The sequence below is a fragment of the Glycine max genome, chromosome 14 (genome assembly GCF_000004515.6).
Source record: "Glycine max cultivar Williams 82 chromosome 14, Glycine_max_v4.0, whole genome shotgun sequence".
Taxonomy (NCBI): Eukaryota; Viridiplantae; Streptophyta; class Magnoliopsida; order Fabales; family Fabaceae; genus Glycine; species Glycine max.
In genome coordinates this window covers 17,659,706-17,687,349 of record NC_038250.2, presented here as the reverse complement: position 1 = coordinate 17,687,349, position 27,644 = coordinate 17,659,706, and the positions used below count along the sequence as shown (strand labels likewise).

Here is a 27,644-nt window from a genome sequence, read left to right as displayed (position 1 = left end):
TGTGTGTTGATATATATTAACTATTATAAAATCAATATATTTATCTTAAAATTATTACATTATTAATGCATAACCTATTTTTTTATATTAAATAATAGAATAGATACTTTTTTTATAGGAATAGAATATATATACTAATAAGTTATTAGTATGAGAATACCAAACACAATCTCTTTAAGCAAAGTCTGTGAATAAAAAAACATAATTAAATAAAAATTCCATTAAAAATGATCAACCAAGTTCTCTCTGATAAAAACTAATCAACAGTGAGTACTCCCTACAAATAATATGACTATCAAAAAAATAAAATAACAACGTACTGTACTATGTTTCAAGACTAAATTCGTTAACTACTCTGTTATGGAATTTTTATTATTCAAATAATACTGAAAACAAATGAAGGAGGCCATAATAAATTGTAGCCTCTAGTAAAATGCCTATAAATAATCCTCGAGAATTAAAACAAATACATTTAAAAATACATGACAATTGCCAAATGATGAAAAAGGCGCTACCTTTCACGTTATATATATATATATATATTCCTGTGACCCATTTAGATGAAATCATACGCTTTAATTCCCATTGTCAATACCACAGATTACACGGCCATGATGAGCGTCCCTTGAACAAACAGCTGCATCACCAGACTACAGAAGGTGATGCCTTGTATCGGCCACCTTAAGTTCCAACAAGAAAAGAAAAACACATCAACAAAAATGCTATGGATGACCTCAATCAAACATCCTTCCAAAGAGTGTAGTGCATTGAAAAAAACCTTTACAACAGCACAAAGTGTGCATATGCATAAAAGGGGCTTCAGATTATTTCCTTATCGTTGAGAAGACGAGCTTCTTGTCATGAGAGAGAAAAATACAGTTTATTGCATAGGAACCTACCATTTCCTGTGCAAGATCCACCGGTTTCATAAATATGTGATTAGTTTACCCACCACTACCTGTGCAGGGTTCACCAGCTTTTCTAAATAGGTGATTGGTTCTTTCTCTCTCGTCGTAACTTGCCAGAGGAGATTCTCCAGTTCTAAGGGGAAAATGAGAGGATCCAAATTGTATATTTCTATATAACTCAACTAGACTGAGGTATTCGTGAGGCCATTCTCAACCCTGCTCTCACCCTGTTGTTGGCTGGCATCTTCTCCAGAGACCGATCCTGTTAAGTTCTCACCAACATCACTCTTGCAAAGAGGGCATAATGCATTTATCTTCAACCATTTATCGACGCAGTCTTTGTGGAAAAGATGAGAACAAGGCAATTCTCTCAGCTCATCATTATTCTCATACTTTGCCAGGCAGATGCAGCAAACCTGTCGACAACAGCATTCTCAATCATAAGCAGCAGACAAAAAAACAATATCCTGGACCTGGTTAAAATGAGAAAGGCATACGGTGCTACAGGGTCTTTTTAACACTTTACACTATAATGGATTCAGTAGAATAAATGAAATAATAGTCTAATCTAATTCAACACAAACACACCAAATCAAACTTCTTTTACCTGATGTCATGGATGATACATTTACGAATAAAATTTTAAGATACTATGGCTTAAAAATGTTTCTTAGACTAAAGCAACAAAATAAGAGCTAATGTACCAAGTCGAAAAGCCTAAATCTGTTCCTCCATAGCCCAAAGAGACAGAAGTTTGATTAAATAAAAGTGCTATAATACCAAAATCTTTCACATAACAGGACAAAGTGTAACTAGACAATGTCAGGATGCTATGAAGTTGGGTGAATTACATCCTCTTCTAAGAGACGATTAAACTATATTACACTCCCCTCTATTTTGAAAAATTACAATCCCCTCCCCAAAGAAATTAATGTGTGCTAAACTTCTAGTCTATGTTAATGGGAATGAGTCTCTTAGGAGCAATTTTATTCTGCAACTCAGCGTCACCAACAGCTAGTTTAAATCCCTGGTATTGACTGTAGGAGTTTATGAGATGAAATTAGGATTTTGGGTGAACCTGTGCGGCTGTGAAGCCAATTGTTACAGTAATGAACTTTTTTTTTAAAGGTGAACTAAAGAATGGCAGCGAGGTAGGACATCACAACTATGTTGGGACCCCCTACCTGAGCCATCATAAGATCACCTGGAATTTATATTAATCAGAAAAAAAGAAAAAAAAAACAACGAAACACGGGGGACATCAAGAAAAACACATAACAAAAGGGAACTACATCAAGAGAACCTGTAGTTTGCCAAGTCTATTTCTGTAAAATACTTCTTTACAAAAAGAAGGTAGGTTATCTATCCGCAAAAGTTACAGTAATGAATTTAGGATTCAGTTTTTTTTTTTGGAAGGCTGCAAATATATATATATCATTAATAGGTAAACCAGTACCAGAGGTACCAAAGAGCAGAATTACAAGGCACCAGAGTGCTACCCTCCAAAACAACACACAAACTCAACAAAAAAATTCAGACCCAAACCCATCTAATCAACAAAAGTAGATATATTAGAAGACCAGTGATGGAAATTAATGCTGAAATCTTTATCATAAGCCTTTAACCATGACCAAGCTAAGTAAATAGCATGATCCATGACTTTACAGGGATCAAAAGGTTTTCCTTGGAAAATCAATTGATTCCTATGCTGCCATATAGAAATGGTTAAGGCTATCCACCACCCACATCTTGAACTATAATTCACATTCGATCCAAACCCCTCACAGAATTGGTATAAATGATGAATTGGGTTAATGGAAAGGGGACCAACTACCCGAACCCATCTCATAGATTCCCACCATAGAACATTTGTCATTTTACAGTTGAAGAACAAGTGCCCCACATCCTCTTGCGCACAGCCACATAAAGAACAGGTGTCTTCCTGAATACTGACCCTTCTTCTTAGGAGGTTAGCCTTGGTAGGAAGCCTATTTCTAAGAAGTCTCCAACAGAAGATTGCCACCCAGGGGGGGATATTCAGCTGCCATATTGCCTTAAAAATGTTGCCATCAGGGTTTGCTGAAGTGGTGTTCATGCATAAGCTATAAGCAGACCTAGTAGAATACTGACCATTAGATTCAGCCAGCCACAACATGTTATCTTTCACCTGTCTTTGAATAGGAACAGAGCTGATCTCCTCCATAAACTGAGCAGCCAAGAGACTTTCATGATCAAAGAGATTCCTCCTCCACCTCAGGTCCCAATTCCAGATATTATGATTGAAATGGCCCATATGGGAAATATGATCCTTTTGCTGTCTGCTTATAAGGAATAACTGATGATACTTCTGCTGCAGATTGTATTGATCCCCTAACCAAGTATCAGTCCAGAATTTGATACTTTCCCCACATCCAACCTTCCAAGACAAATTGTCTTTAAAAATACTACAGTCTTCTTGGTGATACAGCTTTCTAATATCTTTCCACCAATGGGAAAAGCCCCTTTTGTCAGAGCCATTCAGGAATTCAGACCAACCACCATATTTTGAAGTTAAAATTCTGACCCAGGGCTGCTGCTGATCAGACGCAAAGCCCCATATCCATCTACCCATCAGAGCTATGTTGAATTTGGAGATATCCTTTATCCCCAAGCCTCCATCATTCTTAGGCAAACAGATATCATCCCATTTTACCCAAGGAATTTTTTTGTGGTCATTATCTCCACCCCACAGAAAATTCCTTTGGAGGGAGATCAACTTTGTGGCTACCTTCTGAGGAATTCTAAAAAAGGAGAGAAGATAAGTTGGAAGGGCATTAAGGACAGAATTTATAAGAGTGATCTTCCCAGCCATGGATATATCTCTTTGAGCCCATTTGGCTAGTTTGGACTTGAATTTATTGATGAGAGGCTCCCACACCAGCTGACTTGAAGGATTAGCTCCAATAGGTATGCCTAAATAGATGAAAGGATACTCCAGCTGTCTGCAATGTAGGATATTAGCTGCTTCCAAAGCCCAATTAACTCTACCACCTATAATCCCAAACTGACTTTTGGCAAAATTAATCCTTAACCCAGAAACTAGCTCATAACCTCTTAATAAGGCCTTTAAAACTTGAATGTTCTCCCACACAGCCTCCCCTACAAAAACAGTATCATCAGCATACTGCAATATATTTACAGGTTCCTTCTTCTTCCCAACCAAGAAGCTTCTATAAAGGTTCTTATGGACTGCTTGTCTCATCATTCCAGTAATACCTTCACCCACAATATTGAAAAGCAAGGGAGCTAGGGGATCCCCTTGCCTCAAACCCCTAGAAGGATTAAACTCCTTAGAAGGGCTACCATTTATCAAAATTGATATCGATGCTGAGTGGAGGCAAGCTGATATCCAAGATCTCCATTTTGGACAAAAACCCATTCTGCACAGCATGTAATCCAGAAAAGACCAAGAAACTGAATCGTAGGCCTTTTCAAAGTCCACCTTAAGAATCATCACAGGTTTCTTATTTCTCCTTGCTTCCTCAACCACTTCATTAAGGATCAGAATACCATGAAGGATGTGTCTTCCTTTAATAAAGGCTGACTGCCTTTCATCAATTAGCCCATCCATGACAGATCTCAGTCTGTTAGACAGCAACTTAGCTATAACCTTATACATACAGCCTATCAAGGAAATAGGCCTGTAATCATTGAAGGATTGAGGATGATTCATCTTAGGAATTAGAGCCACAAAGGAAGCATTGGTGCCTCTAGGAAAGCTGGCATGAGCATAGAACTCATCCACAAATCTTCTAAAATCTGGTCTCAAGATATCCCAAATTTTTTTGATAAAGTTGAAATTAAGGCCATCTGGCCCGGGGCATTTGTCACCTCCACAACTCCACACTGCTTCTTTGATCTCTTGGTCAGAGAAGGGAAAAGTCAGATGCTCTCGTTGCTCTTGAGATATAGATCTAAAAGGGACCCCATCCAATTGCGGCCTTGAGTAATTCAGTTCTGTAAATCTGGACTGAAAGTAATTAACAGCTGCCTTCTTCACTGAATTAGGTTGCTGAACCCACACTCCTTCAATATAAATTCCTGGAATAGCATTGTAGGCTCTCCGATAATTTATCATTCTGTGGAAATACCCAGAATTGCAGTCCCCCTCTTTCAACCACGATATCCTAGACTTTTGTCTCAACAAAGATTCCAATGCAATTGAAGCATTCCAAAGGTCCTGCTGAAGGGAATTTCTAATTTGGATCTCTTGGTCAGACAGAATACGATTAGAAGTTAAGTCCTCCATCTCATTAAGTTTCTTCTGGATGATGGATATTTTGTTAACATCAACATTCCCCTCCCCCTTACTCCACTGCTTTAAGACAACTTTCAAGTTTTTCAACTTATTTTTTAAAGCAATACTCCCCCAACCACCCTGCTGGTCATTATTCCAGGTGTCTGTCACCAGTTTCTGATATTGCTTCTGTTGCAGCCACCAATCAAAGACCCTAAAGGGTTTAGGGCCCCAGTCCACCATGTTAGTTTGCAGAATGATTGGACAATGATCTGATAAGTCCCTTTGCAGAACATGTTGACAGCAGTCAGGCCACAAAGACAACCATTGATCCGAGACCAAGAACCTATCAAGCCTACTTTTCACATAACCATTAGGCCTAATCCAGGTATAGTTAGGCCCAACAGATTTAATTTCCTGAAGATCCAAATCAGAAATCCACTGATTAAAGGCTGAGATATCATGGGGGTCTATCCTTCTTTGGGATAAGCTGACTCTTTCCTCTGCACTTCTAATGCTGTTAAAGACCCCAAGAACACACCACAGGCCCCCTGGGTTAGAGGCTTTCAACTGCCTTAACTCATCCCATAAAGCTTTCTTCCCTTCAAGGTCACATGGAGCATAAACGTTTACAATCACCAGCCTCTGATCATTGGGAATGCATCTCCCTTCAAGCATTAAGAAGCTCCTACTTTTCACCCTCCTTACAACCTCCAAGGTGGAATTATTCCACATACATAACAACCCCCCAGCAGCTTGCACTGAGGGAACATAATCCCATTGAGCAGTAGGATCCCCCCAAATGGCCTGACAAATATACTTATTAAAAATCCCCCTTTTAGTCTCTTGGATGCACACAAGGTCCACCTTGTGTTTTGAAATAATTCTTCTTATAGCAGTCCACTTGACCCCCCTCCCCAAACCTCTTGAATTATAAGAGAGTATAATCATGATTGTGTTTTTTTTATTCCCCTCTCTCCTGCCATCAAAGCATCTCTGTTCTCCATGGATAATAACAACTCCTCTACCTTGCTGTCTTGATTCTCACAGGATAATCCCATTTCCTTTAGAAGGGCACATTGCGTGTGAAAAGAGTCCTTCGGTATATGGGTCAGAACATCAACCATAGGGCCTGCAATTAAATCTGGCTTGTGTTGTAAAGGAGACATAAACTCAGCGTGAGGCTCTGAATTGCAAACCTCAAAAGGGTCCTCCACCTGATGGGCTTTAGATTTACTTTTCATCATCTCTTTTCTTCTCACATACACTTTATTAACTGAAGAGGTTGGGCCTATAAGCTGGCCCAATTCCTCAGCTACCAACTCAGAGGGAAGATGGGTAGCAGTACCCTTGTCCTTATCCATGACTTGAGCTTCGTAAGGTATGTTTGCCGCAAGGGGCAAAGCTTCCTCTTTGTCCTCTGCGGAACCTTTTTCTGACCTATGTTGGGTATCCACAAGAGTGTAAGTCAAATGGGCCTGGTCTAAAAGGCTGTCTTTGACAGTATGCTTTGCCTTTAACATGATACCCTGCATATCCCTTTCAGCTTCTTCATTTAAGGCTGCCCCATTTCGGGAAAGTTGGCCGTTGGAAGATGTCAACGCCACCTCTGCCCCTATACCGTTCATAATTTGAACTTTGCCCTTCTGAAATGGTTCCACGTCATCAATGGTGAAGGACCGGTCCCTGCAGCTATGAGCCAGGGTCTTTACCTAGTGGTCTCTGCGCGGATTAGGCGGAAGGATAGCGTCGGGGAAATCGGCGTCATCATGTCCTCCCCTGTCGTCGAAATCTCCACCTAGGTTGTCGTCGGAAACACCATCGGGGAAATCGGCGTCGGAGAAGACTCTTGGGTGGGGCTCCTCCCCTGTTGCCGGGGTGTTTGGCTGGGTCGAGTATGGGGAAGGGGGAAACCAGGATACATGGCAAGGGTGCTTCTTCGACCTACCCAAGCTCGTCATGTCCTCCACGACTTGGAGAACGTACTCGACCCCATCAATGATGACCGGAATACTCGCCTGGAACGAAGGTTCCTTCTGCGTCCGTACGAGAATACGCGCCACATCCAGACGCCGCCTAGCCTCCACGTATTCATCTACTTCAACCACCTCCCCCACCTCCGCCAGCACCTTCGTCATGAGCTCCTCATCCCACACTGTCAGCGGAAGACCCCAGAGAAGAACCCAGGTGAGTCTATGTGTGGGTCTTATCTCCGGAGACCATTTCTGGAGCTCCGATATAGGGGTAGACCCGTGCTCCTTCTCCTGGTCTATGAGGCGGGCAGCCTTTGATTCATCCATGTCCGGGAAGATGACCCAGTCATCCACCCAATAGCAAGGATTAATATCGTCTTCAACCACCCATTTCAACTCCTCCTCCAACCTCTCAAACATACCCCTGTTCTTTAGTCTTGCTGTCCAGGCCTTAGAAATCCACTCAGAGGACGCCTTGGTTGATTGCAGGATGACTGGGCTGTATTTCGTCTTGTCGGACCCCGGCATACCTACCAACGGGTACATAGGTTCCGTTGCACCATGTGCAGGTTCCTTCACAACCTTAGCATATGATCGATGTTTAACACGGATATTGTTTTCCACCTGAGCAACTTTAACCCCATTACCATCTTTGTATATCTGGGGAATATCCCCCTCACCATGACTAGAAGTCCCTTTTTCCCAGGAGTTTACCACCTTCCCTCTTTCGAACTTTGGTCTATTAACGAAGACTTTCACCCCATCAATGAAAATGTTGTTATCAAGCTGCCTCTCCAGTCTTTGCTCATCCATCACTTCTTTAAACCTCACAAAACCAAACCTGTGACCCAACTTATTCTTGGTTCTGGGGATAAAGACTTCCCACACCTTTCCCCACTTCTGGAAGATGCGCCACATGCCCTTCTCCATCATCCCTTCGGGGAATCTAGAGAAGTAGAAGGTTGTGATATCAGCCTTATCTCTCCATGTCGCCTTCTGTCCTACCTGTTGATGGCTGCCACGACCCGTTCCACCTCTATTGGTCATCTCTTTCAGTTTCTTCTTACGCGTTACTTCAACCCAGGTACCATGATTGTCATCATCAAGACTCTAATCCTCCTGGTCAACGTATGCAATGCGTGAGGATGATCGTCTTTTTGGTCGTATGAAGTCTTCATCAGCCCGATAAGAGCGCACTGTGTTGCTCCTAAGCTCACGTCGATGGAGAAAGTTCCTGTCATCTACGGCTCTCTGTGTGTATACTCTCTCCCTCGGTCTACCCTCTCTCTTTCTCACCCTTTCTCTATCCCACACTCTCGCACTGTACCTATCGTAAGGTCTCACACTCTCTCCCTCTCTGAATCTCTGTCTCTCGCTATCTCTGTATCTCTCTCCCTCTCTTTCTCTCTCTCTCACTCTGTTTCTCTCTCTAACCATCTTTACCTCTTGCTCCTTACCAACAGCGAGTCTTAGTGATGATGGGCGCCACTCAAAGCCTAATGCTCTAGGATTCAGTTACTTCGCTGATAATTGTAAAGCCATAGTATCTGTTCGTGTCCTTTCTATATCCTCTATATTTACTTCCACATGACTCTTAAATCTAATAGCTTCTAGATTCTTGAGGTACATTATTTAATTTATAAATTGGTTGGTTAGGAGATTTTATTGGTCCGTTAAATTTTGAGGAACTTGGCATATCCATACAATTTTTATTTTCTATTCTTGTTAATTGTTTTGACATCGTTTCTAACATGGTATTAGAGTAATTTACTTGTTGATGCAGTTTTTTTATGTCCTTTTTATCTACTATTTTGGTAAGGTTTTCTATAAGCATTTATTGGTTTAGATTGTTTTCTAATTTTTCTTTTCTGTATAGCACTGGGAGCTCTAATAGTTTCTATCCCATATTGTTGACAAAAGGTTCCCACCTCTTGCTTACTGGTCACCTTTTCTTTTCGAATTTTATTTTGTAATTTGAAATCAGTACAAACCTGTGTCCTGTATCCACTACCAAATTATGTATTTGACCATAAGTTAAATTTTCATTACCTTCAAATCCTGCATCCCAAAGACCATCCACGCTAGTTTCTGCAAGCATAGACCCTCCATCAGAACACGACAAGACTCTACCCTCCACAACCACTGTCATAGTCTGCACTATCACTATCAGCCACCCCATGAGGTCGAAATATCACTCAACCAGATTGACCCACTCTCATCCATCATCTCCCATTAACAATGGAATTTTCACTTCCCTCCTTCACTCTTTGCTCCCTTCATTTCTTGCATCCCCTTCCACCATGCGACTTCCTCCTTTTTTTTTTTTTTTGATCAGCAAAAGTAATTTTATATATATAATAAAAAGTACCAGAGGTACTAAGGTACATATGTATTTACAACCCTACAAATGGATCCTTGAGCAGACAAATAAAATCTGCAAGGGAAACATTCAAGAGCTGCTGTTGTAGTATGTAGTTACTGTTATCCTACTTGTTCTATCCTCTAGTTATGCAAAAAACCTTGTCGAATACTACTAGATCACTGATTGTAGTGAATTGTGAAGTCCTTCTCCAAGTTTCTAAGCCAAGTCCAAAGTAGGAATAATGCACTCACCATCATCAGGTTTCTCCTTATTTGTTCACTGATTACACTCACCATCATCAGGTTTTGCAATAATCTTTTATGAATCTGTTCCAATTATGAGTTCACTCAATTCAACTCACCATTTGGTTTCTGCAATAATCTTTCAAGAATCTCTTCCAATTTCTGGAGACTTGATTCTTGCACTTCTCACTACCATACTATTTTCAATCTTTTTTTCTAATCAATATTTTGAAGGTTCTTTCCACATAGTACAGTCATGCTTCCACTCTTGAGTGAACCATGAGAGAACCCCCAGGATTTGGAACCTCTTATAATGATGAGAGTGAAACAAGTAAAGAATGGAATTTTATTGCAATTCTCTCGCCTCTGGTTTTGATCCTAGAGAGTTCAGGTGAGAGTTACAATATAAGTCTGCCCCCCCCCCCCTCCTTTTTCTCATACTCTGCCATATCATGCACTCTCCACATCTTTTTCATTTCCTTATTTCTCTACTTTTCCCAACTAATTCAGTTAGACGTCCCTAACTACTTGACTGCACTAACTGGTTTTATTCTTCACCTCTATTTAACCAGAAATACACTTTAGCACATTTTCATCCCTTACCCATCGTTTGGTTGCACCAAAATACATAAGAAAAGATAGGAAGAGAAGAAAAAGGTACAGACTTCCCAGGTTTGGTTGTGCAAAGATAGGCAAGAAATTTTTTTGAATTGTGTGGGACCCACTCTCCGATGAGAAGATTAGCAAAGAAATTCGGTATTTTACTTTACTGCCCTCTTTCTCTCTCTCCCTCACTTTCTTTCATCATCCCCATCTCCGTCCATGTAGGTCTCTCTGGAAGTGGTGAGAATGTTCGTCTACACAGTGACTCTTCCTCTTCGTCAAGATCCACCTTACCTCTGTCGAACGCCATCAAATCGTGCGAGTCCTCCTCCACGTCGAGATCCACCACAACGACGGATTTCATGGCAGAATCCGTGTTGAAAATTCAAATTGCTTTTACATTCCAACGCCATTACAGATCTGGTCTGACTTGCTGAGATCTGTTTTTTTGTTTGGTGTTGTGTTTTTTAGGTTCTACTTTGTTCTCTCCTAACACTATTGTTTTGATGAGAATGTTAATTTTTTTTAGAGAAGCACAATCAGTTATGGCTTCTTTTTTTGGTTGAATACAAATACAAAGAAGGGAACAAATAACAAACAAAAATAAAAAGATAAAGACCCCTAAGTGGAGTCTATCAAAAGCTTCTCCAGGATGGCCTCAGTGGGATAGTTCCACTTGCCAACAGCTATTGGATCCACAGTTAAAAAGAAAAAAAAACATTAATCTTGTAAGGGTAAAAGGGTTTTTTCATAAATCTAATCATTCTATTTCTACTCTATTTCTCTTCAACCAAATCACCTATATTTCTTCTCTATTTCTTTTCTCATCTATCCTCTCCCATTCCTTCCCTGTCTTTCCTCGTGACCAAATGATGGGTTAAGGAAAGGGAATGTTATTTTAAAAAATAGAGACAGGGGGGGCGGCGGCGTTATTATGCATTTCTCAAAGGAAAGTGTAATTTACTATCTAAAGTTTTAATGAAGTATGCTGAATTTATATCTAAAGATCTGATGGTGCTTACCGCATCTTCTCCAGATATCACATGCTCTTTTTCAGTTCCTGCAGCCACAACTCCACCTTCGGCAGCAGCTGAGTTGCCATTGCCATTTCTTTTATTTTTCTTCATCTTGAACTTGTAAATCGGCAAAGCATTAATAGATTCAGAAGTTGCCCCTCTGTTTTGTGACATATCCTCTCTAACCCCAAGGATAGAAATTATACAAGGGAGACAACAGCAGATTGTTGAACAGAAAATGAAGGGCATAGCATAACCAATGCAGCTAAATGCAAGAAACACTATACATAACCTGCCAAGAGATATGAAGCAGATATAATTTCAGGATCTGAAAATCAGAAGATTAAATGCAAGAATGAATAAAAGGCTACCTGTACAAATTAGGAGCTTCATTGGCAGATGAATGTCCCCCAAAGATCCATACATTTCCAACAACAAACCATACAGCAAAAAAGCAATCTAAAGATATTTTGAAGTACTCCACTAGTGTCTTCATTCTGTGGTGCAACAAGAACAAGGGCTTAGCAGCTTCATAAGTTATTACAAATACCAATACTTGGAAGTTATAACCATGAAACAATACATTAAAATATCAAATCTAATTGAATAAACAGTGAAATTGGAGTGAGTGGAGGAACATGGCAACAAGCATGACATAGGCAAAAAAAATATTTAAATTAGAATTGGGTGTTTCCTTCATATCAGTTTTCATAACACAAACCTTTAACTTCTTACTTAACTATTACAGGTAAGATCAATCTCAATTCTTTTAGCCAGTAATCAGTATCACACTTTCATCACAAATTAGAGTAAAAACAGCTACATTCTTTGAGACTTCAAATTTCTTGTCAAAACCTAACCTAACCTTACACACACACACACAAGGAGTGAAATGAGTTTTAGTGCAGAGTAGCAGTGACAGGATGAGTTCTATTTTGATCGCTAAGTAGATATATATATATATATGCGAAAAAATAAAGACCACCACCTAAAATTACAAACATATGCTCATTAACTTTGATGATCAATATAGATTCAATCAAAAACAGCAAATAGCAGCCAATCTCGATGTCCAAAACAGAAAAATAACAACCAATCAATATGTCCAAAACAGAAAAATAAAAGAGAAAACAAACAAAGCTGAACAGAGAAAGAACAGACACGGTTAGGATTCACAGAAGATAAAATTTGAGCAACCCTGGAAAATGTTAGACCAATCAAGGTGATGTTGAGGAGCTTCGAGCTGGTGTCGGGACTGAAGATAAACTTTGCCAAAAGCAGATTTGGTGCGATTGGGGCAACTGAGCAATGCATACTTGATGCTGCTACGTACTTAAACTGCAAAATGTGGCCAGTACCCTTTTCTTATTTGGGTATCCCTATTGGGGCAAACCCAAGGCGTAGCGAGACATAGGATTCAGTAATCAAAAAATGTGACAGAAAACTATCAAAGTGGAAACAAAAATATCTCTCTTTTGGGGGAAGGGTAACATTAATATAGTCCTAAACTCGATCCCTATCTTTTTTTTTCTCCTTTTTCAGGGTGCCGAAGAAAGTGGTGGATAGGCTGGTGGGGCTGCAGAGGTAAACCAGAAGAAGATTGCTTGGGTGAATTGAGGTATAGTTTGTCTGCCAAAGGAGAAAGGGGGCTTGGGTATCAGGGATTTGGGAAAGTTTAACTTTGCTTTACTCGGGAAATGGCGCTGGAACCTATTTCACCATCACGGGGAGTTGGGGGCACAAGTTCTGGAATCAAAGTATAGGAGTTGGAGGAATTTGGATGCGACAAGGAGGTCCATCAAAGAATCTCTCTGGTGGCGGGATCTTAGTTTTGTTTGGAATTTGTCTGAGGAGGGGAGCTGGCTTAAAGAATCAAATTTTGGCTAGTTGGGTACCTAGCGGTTAGCCAGATCTTTGGTTTCCTAATTCATGCTGATTAGCATGTATTAGGTCACCATAGTTCTGCACCTTGCAAATGCTAGGATGTATATACAACACTACTGCTTGTACTGATTTTAATATTCTATATAATATATATATATATATATATATATATACTTTTGATGAAAAAAAAAAGGTTCACAAAGGCTGGGGTTGCCGCGAATAGGTTTTGAGTTGGAGGCTCTCAGATGCAGGATCGAAACAAGGGAAGGGTGAAAATGTTGATTAATCGAGTAAAACCTGTTTTTATGGGTTTTTTTTTAATCAGCAAAAGTAGAATTGTATTATATATATATAACAGCACAAGTTGTACTGAATGATTATAGAGGGTCCATTTTAGGTAGACTATGGAGTCCTAATACATATGTAGCAACATGAATTAAGATACCATAGTACCTACAGTATGCTAAATACACTATTACCCCCACTCCTATTTATATCCCCCCTCATCCCATGAAGGCCTCTTTCATATTGCTGGACCAATGATAAAAAGGCATATCAAAACCTTTAACAAAAAATTTTAGCCAAGTCCAGCATAGGAATATGGCATCCTCAAAGATCTTAGTACCATTAAACCTTTCCTCTTCAAAAACAATCTTATTCCTATGTTGCCAAGTACTCCATGTCAGGAAAATCCACCAGCACTGCCAATTTTGAGAACTAGTATGATTTCCATTTCCAACCACATGCTGGAGGAAGTGCATGCGAGGATTCTCTGGAAGTGGTTTTGAAGTATTTGTCCACATTAATGATTCCCACCAGAGCGGCATGATTTTGTTGCAGCTAAAGAAGAGATGTGTGGCATCCTCTTCTTTATTTTTGCAAAATGGGCAAGTAGGATCATGTATTTCCACATTCCTCCTGCGCAAATTGCTTTTAGTTGGTAATCTGTCCTTGATTAGTCTCCACGCAAAGAATGTGACTTTACTGGGGACCTTGACCTTCCACAGCTCTATAAATGCACCATCCTGATTGTCATTAATCTGGTCTGACAGGAGCAGCCTATACCTGTTCCTAGCCGTGTATAATCCCGAGCCATCCTCCTTCCAAATCCACTTGTCTAGTCGTTCCGAATGAATGTTGGTACCTTCTAGGTCTTCTAGGAACCTCACAGCCAAATCTAACTCGGTGTCAAAAAATTGGCGTCTCCATTTGAAATCCCATTCCCACCCTATGTCTGAAGATCTGCCCATACACTGGATAACCTAATTTTGCTGCTTCAAGATTGAGAAAAGAGTAGGGTATTTCTGCTTAAATGGTACTCCATCCTCCTTCCATCCATCCTCCCAGAATTTGACTTTTACTCCGCACCCCACTTTCCATTGTATGCCATTAGCTAAACATCTGCCTTCCTCACCATCAAAGAGTATGTTGTTTATATCCTTCCACCAAGCTGATACTCTACCACCTCGACGTACCCCCTCCAAGTTACCACAAACACCGTATTTTGAATTTAGTATTCTAGCCCACAAATCTCCTTGATTATGGAACAGGTTCCATTTCCACTTTCCAAGCAGAGCATGATTAAACTTCCTAAGATCCTTAATACCGATTCCTCCTTTATCCTTTGGTAAACATACCGACTCGCATTTCACCCACGCTATCTTCTTATGCTCTGCCCCTCCACCCCACAAAAACCACCCCTGCAACCAGACCAGTTTATCCAGAATGCTTTTTGGAACCCTGAAAAAGGAAAAGAAGTATATAGGAATAGTATTTAGGACAGCATTTATGAGTGTTACCCTTCCCCCAAAAGATAATTTTTGTTTTCATTTCACCAATTTCCTCTCACATTTTTTGACAATAGGATCCCACAGCTCTGAGCCCCTTGGGTATGAACCAATCGGGATACCCAGATAGAGAAAAGGTATGTCCACAAGCTCACAATTTAGATAACTAGCAGTAGACGCCTCCCAACTATCTGACATCCCGATCACCCCAAATCTACTCTTTGAAAAGTTAATTTTGAAGCCTGAAGCTAGTTCAAAGCTTCTCAAGATCACCTTAATGGCTTTCACATTTTCCATGGATACTTTCCCAAGGAAAAGTGTGTCGTCTGCATACTGCAATATGCTGACTTTGACTTCATTTCTGCCCACATTGAAACCTTGAAACAGGTTTTTATCCATTGCTTCTTTCACCAGCGCGTTTGGTCCTTCCACAAGAATGTTAAACAGGAACGGGGATAGAGGGTCTCCTTGTCTTAGGCCTCTTTGGGGAATAAACTCAGGTGTAGGACTTCCGTTAACCAATATGGATATGGAAGCAGACTTTAGGCAGCCTTCAATCCAAGTTACCCACCTGTCACAAAAACCCATCCTCTTCAACAAATATAGTACAAACTCCCAAGATACTGAATCATAGGCCATTTTATAATCTACTTTGAATACCAGGCATGGCTTGTTCCTTATCTTTGCTTCCTGTATGACTTCATTTGCAATGATAGCACTGTGCAGCAAGTGAGTACCCTCTATGAATGCTGACTGTGTCTCATCTATTAATAGTGGCATCACCCCCTTCAACCTCCTTGCTAGCACCTTGGACACCATTTTATATATGCAACCTATAAGAGAAATAGGTCTGAATTTATGAAGGTTCTGCGGGTCCTTGACCTTAGGGACAAGGGTTATGAAGAATGCATTACACCCCTTCGGGAAAGATCCATGTACATAGAACTCGTCCATGAACCGCAGCACGTCAACCTTGAGAACTTCCCAGAATTCCTTAATAAATCTAAAGTTTATACCATATGGACCAGGAGTCTTATCACTTCCACACTCCCAAATCGCATCCTTAATTTCTTTTTCAGTGAATGGCCCCAACAGCCTAACAATGTGCTGCTGTCCAATTTCTTTAAACCTGACCCCATCAAGTTTGGGTCTCACCTATGCAACCTCCTAAAATCTATTATAAAACGAGTATATCTCCTCCTTCACCCTTCCCCGTTCGTCAACCCATACACCGTTTACAACCAGTCCTCTCAAAGTACTAAATATGTATTTTGAGTTTTCAAATCTATGAAAGAACTTAGAATTAATGTCCCCCTCTATAATCCATCATGACCTTGCTTTCTGCCTCACCAAGGACTCATCCGATTGGGCTACTAACCATAACTCCTCCTGGAGTTTTTTCCTACACATTAGTTCATGGGCAGATAGCTGTCTTACATCACCTTCCGCTTCTATTTTATTTAGCTCCTTCTCAATAGTTAGTAACTTGTGTCGGGTGTCTTCGAATTGATCCTTATTCCATGCTCTCAGGGTAGCCTTAATTCCTTTTATTTTTTCTTTGAGCACAAAACCCCTCCATCCCCTTACTTGATTGTTCGACCAAGATTCTTGAACCACCCTTCGAAAAGATTTATCATGGAACCAACAGTTTAAAATCCGGAACGGACGAGGTCCCCAATCAACACTTTCTGATTTCAGCAAAATTGGGCAATGATCCAACAAGTTGGGTAGCAGGAGGTCCCCTAATGTTGTATGTGATGATCTTCATTATTCAGACCTCCTGCTACCCAACTTGTCAGCGTCCTCCTTGTCCCTCACCTCCATCTTCATAAATTTGGTGATTATTGTTGCATCTCTTCCTTCGCATGTAACTCCCAAGTTTTGTGTCATCTCCCATTGTGTTGATGCTTCCATTAGCTGATCACATGTCTGATGACTATCTTTTTGCAATGGAGCCTGAGTTGCAGGCTGCGCTTGGTCTGGTGTTGTTAACACAGCCTTTTCTTCCGATCACCTACCTCTAGTTCTTGTTGTGAATATCTCCTGGTTCTCAATTACATTACTGGCTTCATTTTGGGCGTTGTTATCTGTTTTTCTTAACAGCCCAGCAGTATACCCTTGGTCCAGTTTCTTTCTACACCCTTTACTTCTTGAGTACACCTTTCCCACATGTCTTCAGCCTGTCTGTTCATTATGGATATTTCTTTCTGCACCCCCTATTTTATCACATAGATACTCTGTTGAGAGGCCCATTGAAAGCCCACTATCCTCCATATTTAGTAAACCAGCACAGAGTTGTGTCCTCAAATTCAAAATTTACTGACGCCACTGGGCCCACCTTTTTCCCACTGTCCTCCTTGCAATTTTGTGATTCCCATGAAAGTTCTGTTTCTGGAATTTCTGCTGCCATCTTTCCTCCTTCCTTAAGCATCTCCTCCTCCTTTTTGTCTTCATTTGTCTTATCCTCCTTCCCTAGCTAGCTGTTACGGGTACGAATTGACACCTCAGCAGTTCCTTGTGCCTCAAATTCAAAATTTACTGATGCCACTAGGCCCACCTTTTTCCCATTGTCCTCCTTGCAGTTTTGTGATTCCCGTGAAAGTTCTCTTTCTGGAATTTCTGCTGCCACCATTCCTCCTTCCTTAAGCACCTCCTCCTCCTTTTTGTCTTCATTTGCCTTATCCTCCTTCCCTAGCTGGCTGTTAGGGGTACGATTTGACACCTCAGCAGTTCCTTGTGCCTGAATTATTTTGCTTTTATCAGACCTAAGGTTGCTTCGATCAGTTCCTCTTTGACCATTGCAGGTCTGTAGTATGGCCCACTCATTTGTAGTCAACAGTGACCGCTGGTTATTGACCTGCGGACTAACAGGCTGGTGTTGTCCTTCAGTCTGTTGTATCATCGTGTCTCCTTGGTCCTTCTCGCATCCCACCATTCTTGGCCGATGATCCTCTGACGACATTTCTGTATCAGAAAACACATCTCCACTCGTCATTTGTGTCCCTGCTTCGCTATCACTATCGACGGAAGTTATTTCCTCCGATGACCCAGTACCTCTTCTCCCCCAGCACTTGCATCTATCCTAGTTATAGCAGGTTTCTTAAACCATATGGACGTTGTACTCTACTCCGTTAATCCATAGTCCGACCTTATGTTGGATTAATGGTGGTCGTGATGTCTTAACCAATATCCTCCCCCTGTCCAGCCTGTGGAGTTCATCCATGTCGTCATCCACCTCCACCACTTCTCCCACCGCCGTTGCAATCTGCTTAATGTGTTCCATATCCTAGGCATGGAATGGTCTACCCCAGTATGATAGCCAAACCAGACGGTGTCCAGTCTTTAGTTGAGGTGACCACTTTTCCAGGGAGTAGAATATTGCCGAGCGTTGTGCGTTTACTTCCACCGCTATTTGTGCAGCATTAGTCTCTGTAAGGCCCATTAGCATTACCATATCATCTTCGATATATTTTGGTGTTATGCTGTCGTACCCACTCCACGTAAGATCATCTTCTATCCTGTCAAACAATGTGAGCTTCCTCAATCTTCCCACCCATGTCCTGTTTAGCCATGTGTTTTTGTCTACAAGTATACTCAGGTGCACCGATGAGTGGGATGCAGATCCAACTGAACTCAGAGCTGGTTGAGTCCACCTTGTGACCGGTTTCTTACTTTCCATCATGAGGACCTGCGCATACGAGGCTGCCTCGTTCTTATCTTGTGGTAGTTTCGACTTTTCCTGCTGTCTCCTCCGCGTACAATCCTCTCTCTGCCATGCTTTGGTACATTAACATGCATCTTTAGTCCTCCTACTACCAAGCTGTCCAGATTTCTCTCCAATGTCGTGGCATCCTTCACCCCCTTAAACCGAACAAAGCCATATCTCTTTCCCCACTTATTACGATTTCTTGCGATGAATACTTCTCGAACATCCCCCCATTTTTTAAATACGTACCACAGCTCAGTTTCATTCATGTCTTCAGGAAATCTTGTGAAATAGAACGAGATTATGTCAGATGCATGATGCATCCCTCCAGTTTCTCCTAATATCGCATTTCTGGCCATACCCATCTCTACTAGGTTGTCGTCGGAATCCTATAGTCAACCACTCTGTGTTTCTCTCACCCCCCCCCCCCTCCCCACACTCACCCTCTCTCTTTCTCTCTCTACCTCTCGCTCTCTCTCTCTCTCTATATATATATATATATATTATTATTTTTTTATGGTTTTACCCTTTAGTAAGTCTCTAAAAGCCAAAAATGACAACATTTGGGTCTACTCTTTCCCCCAACCCTAAAGTGCAGATCGCAACTGCGATACTCACAAAACAGCACGATTTTACATGTTTTGGCCGCGAAAGGCGGCACGACCACCATTACTACAAAAGCATGATTCCTCACATGCTTGTGTGTTGTTTTGCAATAAAAACAATAGATTAACCATGGCAATCCGTCTAATAAAAATTTGCATTAAAGATCAGCATAGATTACCAAGATAAAGCTCCAATTTTAATTAGAGAAAAACATAAAAAAACACATGTATCTAAAGTTTGTCAATTTAATAATTTGTTTTAGTCTCCATAAAAAAATTTGCCCATTTTAAGTTTCTATTTTTAGTAATCTTAGGGACTAAAAATGGGCAACAGAAGGGAAAAAATTTACCCAACAGAGACTAATATTGATGACTAAAACTGAGAAGTTTAATGGGAGAAAAGCCCAAAATCTGAGATTTTATAGAGATCAAAACCTTAACTAGCCCTACTTTTTAATTGCTTTGGTTTGGTTATTGGAAGAACAAGGGAAGGAAATAATGTCCAAACAAAAACCCTTTAAGATTAAAAGCTAGAGTTTGAAGACTAAAATTTTCAAATTTCTTAATATATTTTATGCTCAATTTTCAAATTTCTGGTTACACCCTAGGCTTTGAAACCAATTTTCAACAACAGTTAAAGAAATATTAAGCTCCTGTGAGGAATTCACAACAGAACTTTCATGAATTCACAGTAAAGAAAAAAGGTGCCATTCTAACAATGTATAAAAAAAATTGACAATAGTAACTAATTCACTACCTTCTATTCATCAATAATGAAGGTTGATTGCTTCTGGAAGATGCAACGGCAGACTGACCATCTTCTCCACCATTAGTTCTAGAACTGAAAAGAAGTGTCCCTGAAGGATCATTAATCCGAGGAGAAGTCTGCCTAGATTGAGATGACTCTTGCTCTTGCATATGGTTATGATGATAATACCGCCAATAAAGTAGAGGGAGGGTAGCAGCACATCCAGAAGCATAACCAATGATCCATTGAAACAACGGGGTACGCGGATGTTCATGCCTTGACAAAGACAAAACAATTATAGATGCAACAATCTGGCTCAGGAGTAGGACCAGCTCAATAGATATCCATAACCCTGAATGCACAGGACTCCTATTCCGCCGAGTATCCCCTCGTCTTATGAACGATGAGTTTCGACTATTTGACCCATTAGATACACTAGTTGCTGAAACTGAAGGCTGAGAAAGAGGCATCCTTGCACCGCTAATTCTTTCTTCATGCTGCGTCACATTTGTGCCATTAAAATGTCTATCATGATGTGATGCAGACGATGTGGAAGCATCGGCGCTCCCAGCTATTTCTATAACATGCTGACTGCTGTTTAAGCTCCCGGACCGCTCCATCAACAATGGCAAAGTGCCGCTCGAACCTTCAAGACATAGATTGAGTGAGACAACAATAACATCCATCTAACTCCACCACCAAGGGATCATAAGATTAACCCAGAAAAACACACACAGAGACATATTTACACCCCCTTTAAATACAAATTGACTGAAAATAAACTCTATTCCTTAGCACTAGCAAAACCAGGATGCTGAAAAATCAGCTACTTCCATTGGTATTCTGTTAAAAAAACAACATTTACTTCCAAAACCATACATAGTTCTCATCTTGCACTATATGTATCAATATGTTAACAATTTAAATTTAAATCTTCAACAAAATTGTTTCCTTTTTCTTTTTATAAGCAATTTTAAACAAATTGCTCAAAACAAAATGCATACAGTAGCGTGGAAAGCGAGAAAGGAACATTACCTAACCTAATTTCCGCAAGTGACTTTTAGGCATAAAAAAAACACCGATTAAAACCTGCAGAACAAGAAAATAATAATAACAATCGTTTCACGGCGATAAAATTGAAAACCTAAACAATTTAAAAATAGAAAGAAAAATAAAATAAAATCGAATACGTGTTTTTTTTTTCTTCAACGAAATAAGTAGCAGTGTACGATTTCGCGTCACCACGTGGCAGTTGTGGTTTCTTTGAATTGAGATAAAGGAAATTCGGAATGAAAGGGAGTGCCTGAGACTCAGAGAATGACGAAGAAAGCGTGTGAAGAAGGTGCTTTTTTATGCGGATGAATCGACAAAACGACAATTAAGAGAAGCGAAACGGGAGCGTTGACTCGAAGAATCGCAAAGCGCGACGAAAACGACAACGAGGAATGAGATGGAGAAGCGCATCGGAGGGAAGAGGCGAAAGAAACGACAGAAGAGAGGGAAACGGCGCCGTATGGGGTTTGGGGGATGGTGACGGAGGGAAAGAGGAACGAACGGGGTCACAATCACACAAAGGCAAAGGCTGTCATGCACACTTCCGTTGCTTCCTTGCTGTTTTACCTCGCAGTATCTTTTTTTTTTCTTCTTCTTTTATTTGTTTTTTTCTCCTTCAAAAATGATGACAAGGGAAAGGCATAAAAGTTTGGGCTTTTTACTTTTTTAAAAAAACAATAATCAAATTCCTCTTCAAAATTATGATAAGTGATGAATTTTCGTGAAAGAATAAAAAAATAAATGTGGTCTTTAAATATATAAAAAAATATGATAAGTTTAACTATTTTTTATCAGAATCATCAAATACAAATTCTTTCACCTAAATAAGATAAATTTAACTAGTTTTTTCAAAAACACCTTTAATTTTTTTTCTACCTATAATAAATAGCAATAGTAAATGGGATACATTAGTGTCTTATTTCTGGATAATGAAGGAAAACAAGAGAAAGAAAAAGGGAAAGAATCAATGTGAAGTTTTCCCACATTTGATATGAAAAAAAAAAAGACGAGGAAAGAAAAAATATGGTGGAACTCACTCAAATATTTCTTATCAATTTAGAGAAAAAGAAAATAAGAAAAAAAATCTTATTTATTACATATTTTCTTGTGCAAAATATGTTTGTAATCCTTCAACTTTTAGAGGTTTTAATTTTTAGTCCTTAAATTAAAATTTAATTAGAATTTTTTTCCTGTGATGAAACATAGAGTCAACACAAAAAAATATAATTTAATCAGTCTTAATCTTTAATCAATGTTTTGTTTGATTTTTTATCATTCTTCAACTTTTACGGTTTTTTGTTTTTAATCCCTTAACTTATATTTGACTAGTCTTGGTTCCTAATCTATTCTTTTATTTGGTTTTTCATCCCTACATCATAGAAACCAAAATAGGCTTCTATCATAGAGAAAATTGACTATGAAGTAGACTACTTGATCATGAAAAACACTTTAAGTTTCACATTGGACAAAATAATCTCATAAATCTCTTCCTTCCTATATATAGAGAGAAGAGACCTACAAGTTTTAGAAGTACAAAATAATAGAGTGGACTTATAGTTATGTGTAGAGTAGGACGAAAATAGACCAAGCTGCTCAACAAAAGCTTATGGCCTAGCGTACATTAGGCCCAGACCAGGCTAGGCCTTTTCAGAAACTAGACTAGGCCAAGGCTTTTAGTAAAGCCTATTTAGGTAAACATGTGAGGCCCTACGCCATTCAAAAAGCCTTTTAGGTCTAACAAGTTGTCCTATTTAAAAATTCATAAATAATCATTCATTATTAGTATTATTATTGTACTAAAATGTTATAATTCATTAAAATCTTACATTTATTTGTCTTTTTAAATGTTAATCATGTTGGTTTACATAAAATGTCAAGTTAAAGTGTATAAATAAGTTTATTAAAAAAATAAATTTGTCATTTAAATGTATTATTACAAAATATATTTTTAAGTAAGATCATGAATGCTATATTAAACCTTAAAATATGCTTATATCATATAAATAAATTAGATTTGATTATTGTAAAGTTTCACATACATATTTTTACCTCTATCATAGTGCTAAATTATCACAAACTAGGCCTCAAAATAGACTTGTAGGCCAGGCCAAGCTCAAACCCTTAAAAAAGCCTCTACGAGTAAACAAGTCAGGCTCATGCCATATGCTTTTAACCCAAGCTAGGTACAGGTCGAGCAAAGCCTAGCTCTACTCGGCCTATTTCCACCCCTAGCGCATAAAACCTAATAGTTAATATTTTTATCTTCCCCTTAGAGTTTCCAAACTCAGGGCTTAGGGATCATGTTTTAAATCACACCAAGTTTTAACCATAGTAAGAGTTGTTGTAGGGGTCATGGTGGATGACACCACAAGGTTCATAAGGGTTGGTCAGAGCTTGTCTCCATGCTTTCCTTGGTGTGTGCTTTCCCTTATCCTTTCTAAGATGATTAAGATGCTATAATTTATGTAATACCAATCATAATAAAAAGTGGGTAGATGCTATAATTGATGTGTGGCATAGAGTTAAGATGTATTTTAGGTACATGATTGATTGAATGATGATTAGAGTGTAGTGGATTCATTGAATGTTTTACATTATCTCTAAGTGTGAATTGCAATGTATGATGTTCATGTGTACATTGGTGAATACAGTGATTTCATGGCAATGTTTTGAAAAGATTTACATGTGGCCCAAGGTCATGTGGAACAGAGACCACCATGTTATGATAAGTTGTGGTTACATGTTAATATGCCATTGAGACTAGTGACCTAACCTATATGGGGCGAGAATAGGCTCACTAGTTTGATGTAAGGTTCAATGGAACCACTTGTATATGAATGTTAGAGACATGCATCATAAATGTGCATATGTTTTTAAGACGTAGGAGGTGGTTGAGCTGAACCAAGGAGGACATGAATGAGTTGAAGTATGATGTTGTACTTGGAGGTGTTATCCAATTTGGAATCTTCATGTGACTCATGCTAATTCTATAGGTTGGAGTATTCTTGCAAGATTAGGTAACCCTGACGCATCGCCAATAGTCTCATCTTGGGGATAGTGTGGTAAAGGAATCATGTGGGTTCGTTATTACATATCCTTCCGAGCTTCTTGTGCAAATATTTTACTAGTACCATATATATGTGAGAAAAAAGAAAGGAACATCGAATTGCATAGTGCATTATTATGAGTTTGTTTGCCTTGTGTGGCTTATGTTGTGGATGTCATGTATGCCTTGTGTTGTACTTATGTGATGTGTTAATGATTATATCCCTAGTGGTAGTATGTTTGTGAATATATATGTTTCTAAATATTAAATTGTTGTGGTGGCTAGTAATGGGGTGGGGTATGACTCTTAAAGGGCGTAGAGAGAGGTATACCTAAAATGACATTATGTTAGTATAGGCTATGATGTATTTTATTGAGAAATAGATTGATGCAAAGTGAGTGTTAAAGAGTAGAATGCAAGTATGAAAAATGAAGTTAATGCTAGAGAGAGTAATGGAAGTAACTTGCTAGTTAAAGGATAAATCCTATGATATTGATAAAGGGGAACCATCATAGTAGAGTAAGCACGAGAGATGTGTTAGAAAAAAGTGTTTATGATTGATGGATGTAGACCCAACTATAGTAATGATAGATTTTGATAGAGACCTAGTGAGGGAAAATCCATAGGAAACCCGACCAATAGATGAATTGTTTGGGTATAAGAGTTTAACCCAGCCATACAGTCTTAGAGCACTCATTGAGACATTATGTCTCACTACCTTAAAATGTAATTAAACAATAATAAAACTAGTGTCACATTGTTGTTTAATAGAGATGCATCATGATAAAGATGAAAACTAAATGGAAGAATAAATTAAGTACCAAGACCGATAACTTTTAGTTATGGAACTATACGAAAAACTCTAAAAGAAAAACATATTTAATTTGTTCTGTTTTCTTTTTTTTAGGATATTTGTGTCATTTTTTGTACATATCTCTTTTTTCCACTTTTTTTTTTATCAAAGGGAGATTTAACAACAACTAGATACTAACTCTTTTAAAGAATGAAACCCCAACAAAATCTCTCCATAATAGGTTCCAACAACCTTAATGTGGTAGGTCAAACCAAACCAAACACACAGGTAGGTCATGGCCCATCACAGCCAGCCAATCTGTTAAAACATTGCCCTCACGATATGTATGAGTTATGCAAACTTGCCAATCTCTTGACAACAATTGTTGTATCCTTCTAATACTAGTTGGATATCGATGATTATGGTCAAATTGTCTAGAAAAAAGTTGAACAAAAACTTTGAGTCACTTTCAACACATTATTGCTTGATACATTTCTCTAAAAATAAATCTCTAATGCTAATAGAATATCCCATAATTTTTCCATTAGCCCATTGCAAGCTCAAATTTTCATAGAGAAACCACCAACCCAACCCAATATCCGTGATCATTTTGGAATACTCCCGCATCCCCCACAAAGTTGTATACCCTCCAAGATGAACAAATCCATCAACATTAAGCTTTAACCACCCTAACGGTGGTGGAGACCAACCAAAAGCCAAAAAGTTGAAAACTCCTTCTCTGGTGAATTTGTAAAGAATTTTGGCTGAGTCAACTCTTACATTAAATTCCTAACTTGAGCCACAATTCCTTGCAGAGTGGTTGTCACATTTTCAAAAACCAAAAGATTCATGTTCTTCCATAAAAGCCATAGGACAATAACATACTTAATATGCTAAGAGTTATGTTGGCTAACTTTATTATGAGGCTTCGAATTTGTCAGTAACTAAGAATAGAGAGTTCTTAATTGAAAGAAGTCATGTTTTTGTGTATCTAATAGCAAATCCCAAATTAATCTAGCAAAATGGCAGTTTGTTAGGAGGTGGATTTGACTTTTAGGTTATTGACTACATATGTTGCATTTGTCATCCTGTGTAGAATCACATTTAGCTCTCTTCACATTTGTTTTTAGCTCTCCTTATAACACCCCTCATTATATTGTCCCAATTAATATGTAAAACACCTTTGATTTTAATTTTAATAAAATTCTTCATTTAACTTTGTTTATGAAAACCTATGAAATTTGTTGTGCAATAACATCAATAACAAAAAGTGGAATTAATTTAGACTTCAACAACAAAGAAACATAGCATTCGTACATCACATCTGAAATGATTACAATTGAAACAAAAATACGCAAAAATGAAATAAATACATCAAGAGATAACTACCAACATGAACATCAATTGTTTCAACCCATGGCCTGATAGAGTAGTTCTTAATACCTTAACCTAACCTTTTCCTTATCATTGTTGTAAATGTCCATAAGCAAAAGATATCCCCATTGTTGAGTGAGAATTGGAAAGGATGGAGTGTAATCTAGAGATCCACTGAACCAAGCAGAAGAGTAGGGTGAACCCACAACATCATTAATGCTAATTACTTTGTTTATTATCTAAGGATCTTGTTCTCATTTTACTACCCTTGTCAATACTTCATCTTGTTAACTCACATTTCTTAATATAATAATCCTCACATTTACACTCTTCCTATCTGGGATTGATCACATAACATTGTTCTAAGTGTAACCGTCCACACATCATTAACATTAATATCACAATATCAGCGCTTGCATTTAGATATAGCAAAACATCAGTCGTTAATGGAATACACATACACACATAGCCATGTAGCATTGTCATCACAACCATTTGGGTCAAACATATTCACAACAAGGAATAATGTAATATTGTCTAACTGCTATTCTCGTATGCATGTGGTAATATTCAAAATATTCATGAAAGAAGCTTGGGAGGGCATGCAATTAATGAACTCACTTAATTTGACACTAACACTCTCAATCGAGATGAGACTAATGATAGTGCGCTAGAGTTACCCAGTCTTGTTAGGATACTCCAACCCATTAGATTAACATGAGTTACACGAAGATTCTAAACTAGATAACACCCTAAGACCAAAGTCATACTTCAACTCATTTATTGCCTCCCCAATTAAGCTCAATAACATCCTTCGAGAAAAACACATATGTATATTCATGAAATGTGGTCACATAGGATGCACATTGCTTTACCTAACACATTACTTGCAAAATCCTATCCCTCATGGACTAGGTTCGCTTAACATTTCAAATCTTACTTATGTACCATGACATCACTTTATCCATATCTCATACTCCTAGGCATCATGCTTCATGGGAATCTTAAATCCATAACACAAGTTTCCATGATTGACACTTACAACATTTTATTATAGTATTTGAATGGTCACATGGATCATTCATCATATTTGCATACCATAAATTATAACAAGTCTTAACACATATACACACACACGCATAATACATGCATGCATGCATACATACATACATATATATATATATATATATATATATATATATATATATATATATATATGTATGTATGTATATATATTGACAATTTAGATCATACATAACCATTATGAT

The 27,644-nt window shown here is 38.7% G+C and overlaps 1 protein-coding gene across 3 annotated transcripts; it reads right to left on the bottom strand.

Moving 5' to 3' along the window:
* Positions 1-342: 342 nt before the first annotated feature.
* LOC100778728 (E3 ubiquitin-protein ligase At1g63170) lies at positions 343-21,749 on the bottom strand. Of its 3 annotated transcripts, XR_005888348.1 has the most exons (7): positions 21,301-21,749; positions 21,151-21,199; positions 20,120-20,756; positions 11,752-11,877; positions 11,387-11,672; positions 779-1,324; positions 343-680 (listed from the first exon to the last, which is right to left on the bottom strand). XR_005888348.1 is itself a non-coding variant. In XM_003545459.5 (6 exons), exons 2-6 carry the CDS (start codon positions 21,176-21,178, stop codon positions 1,091-1,093), a joined length of 1,311 nt encoding a protein of 436 aa, XP_003545507.2. In that variant the 5' UTR covers positions 21,179-21,199; positions 21,301-21,749; the 3' UTR covers positions 343-1,090. The 3 variants fall into 3 exon arrangements, 2 of the variants coding, with proteins under 2 accessions (XP_003545507.2, XP_006596122.1); XM_003545459.5 differs by having other exon boundaries at positions 343-1,324; XM_006596059.4 differs by having other exon boundaries at positions 343-1,324; positions 21,146-21,199; positions 21,301-21,748.
* Positions 21,750-27,644: the final 5,895 nt, after the last annotated feature.

Excerpts from the sequence above, each read along its gene's own strand:
- LOC100778728 (XM_003545459.5), bottom strand. The coding sequence starts at position 21,178 with ATGCCTAAAAGTCACTTGCGGAAATTAG. Across the intron at positions 11,878-20,119 it reads TCATTATTGATGAATAGAAG|AATGAAGACACTAGTGGAGT; the intron begins GTAGTGAATTAG and ends GTTGCACCACAG. Across the intron at positions 1,325-11,386 it reads TGATATCTGGAGAAGATGCG|GTTTGCTGCATCTGCCTGGC; the intron begins GTAAGCACCATC and ends TGTTGTCGACAG.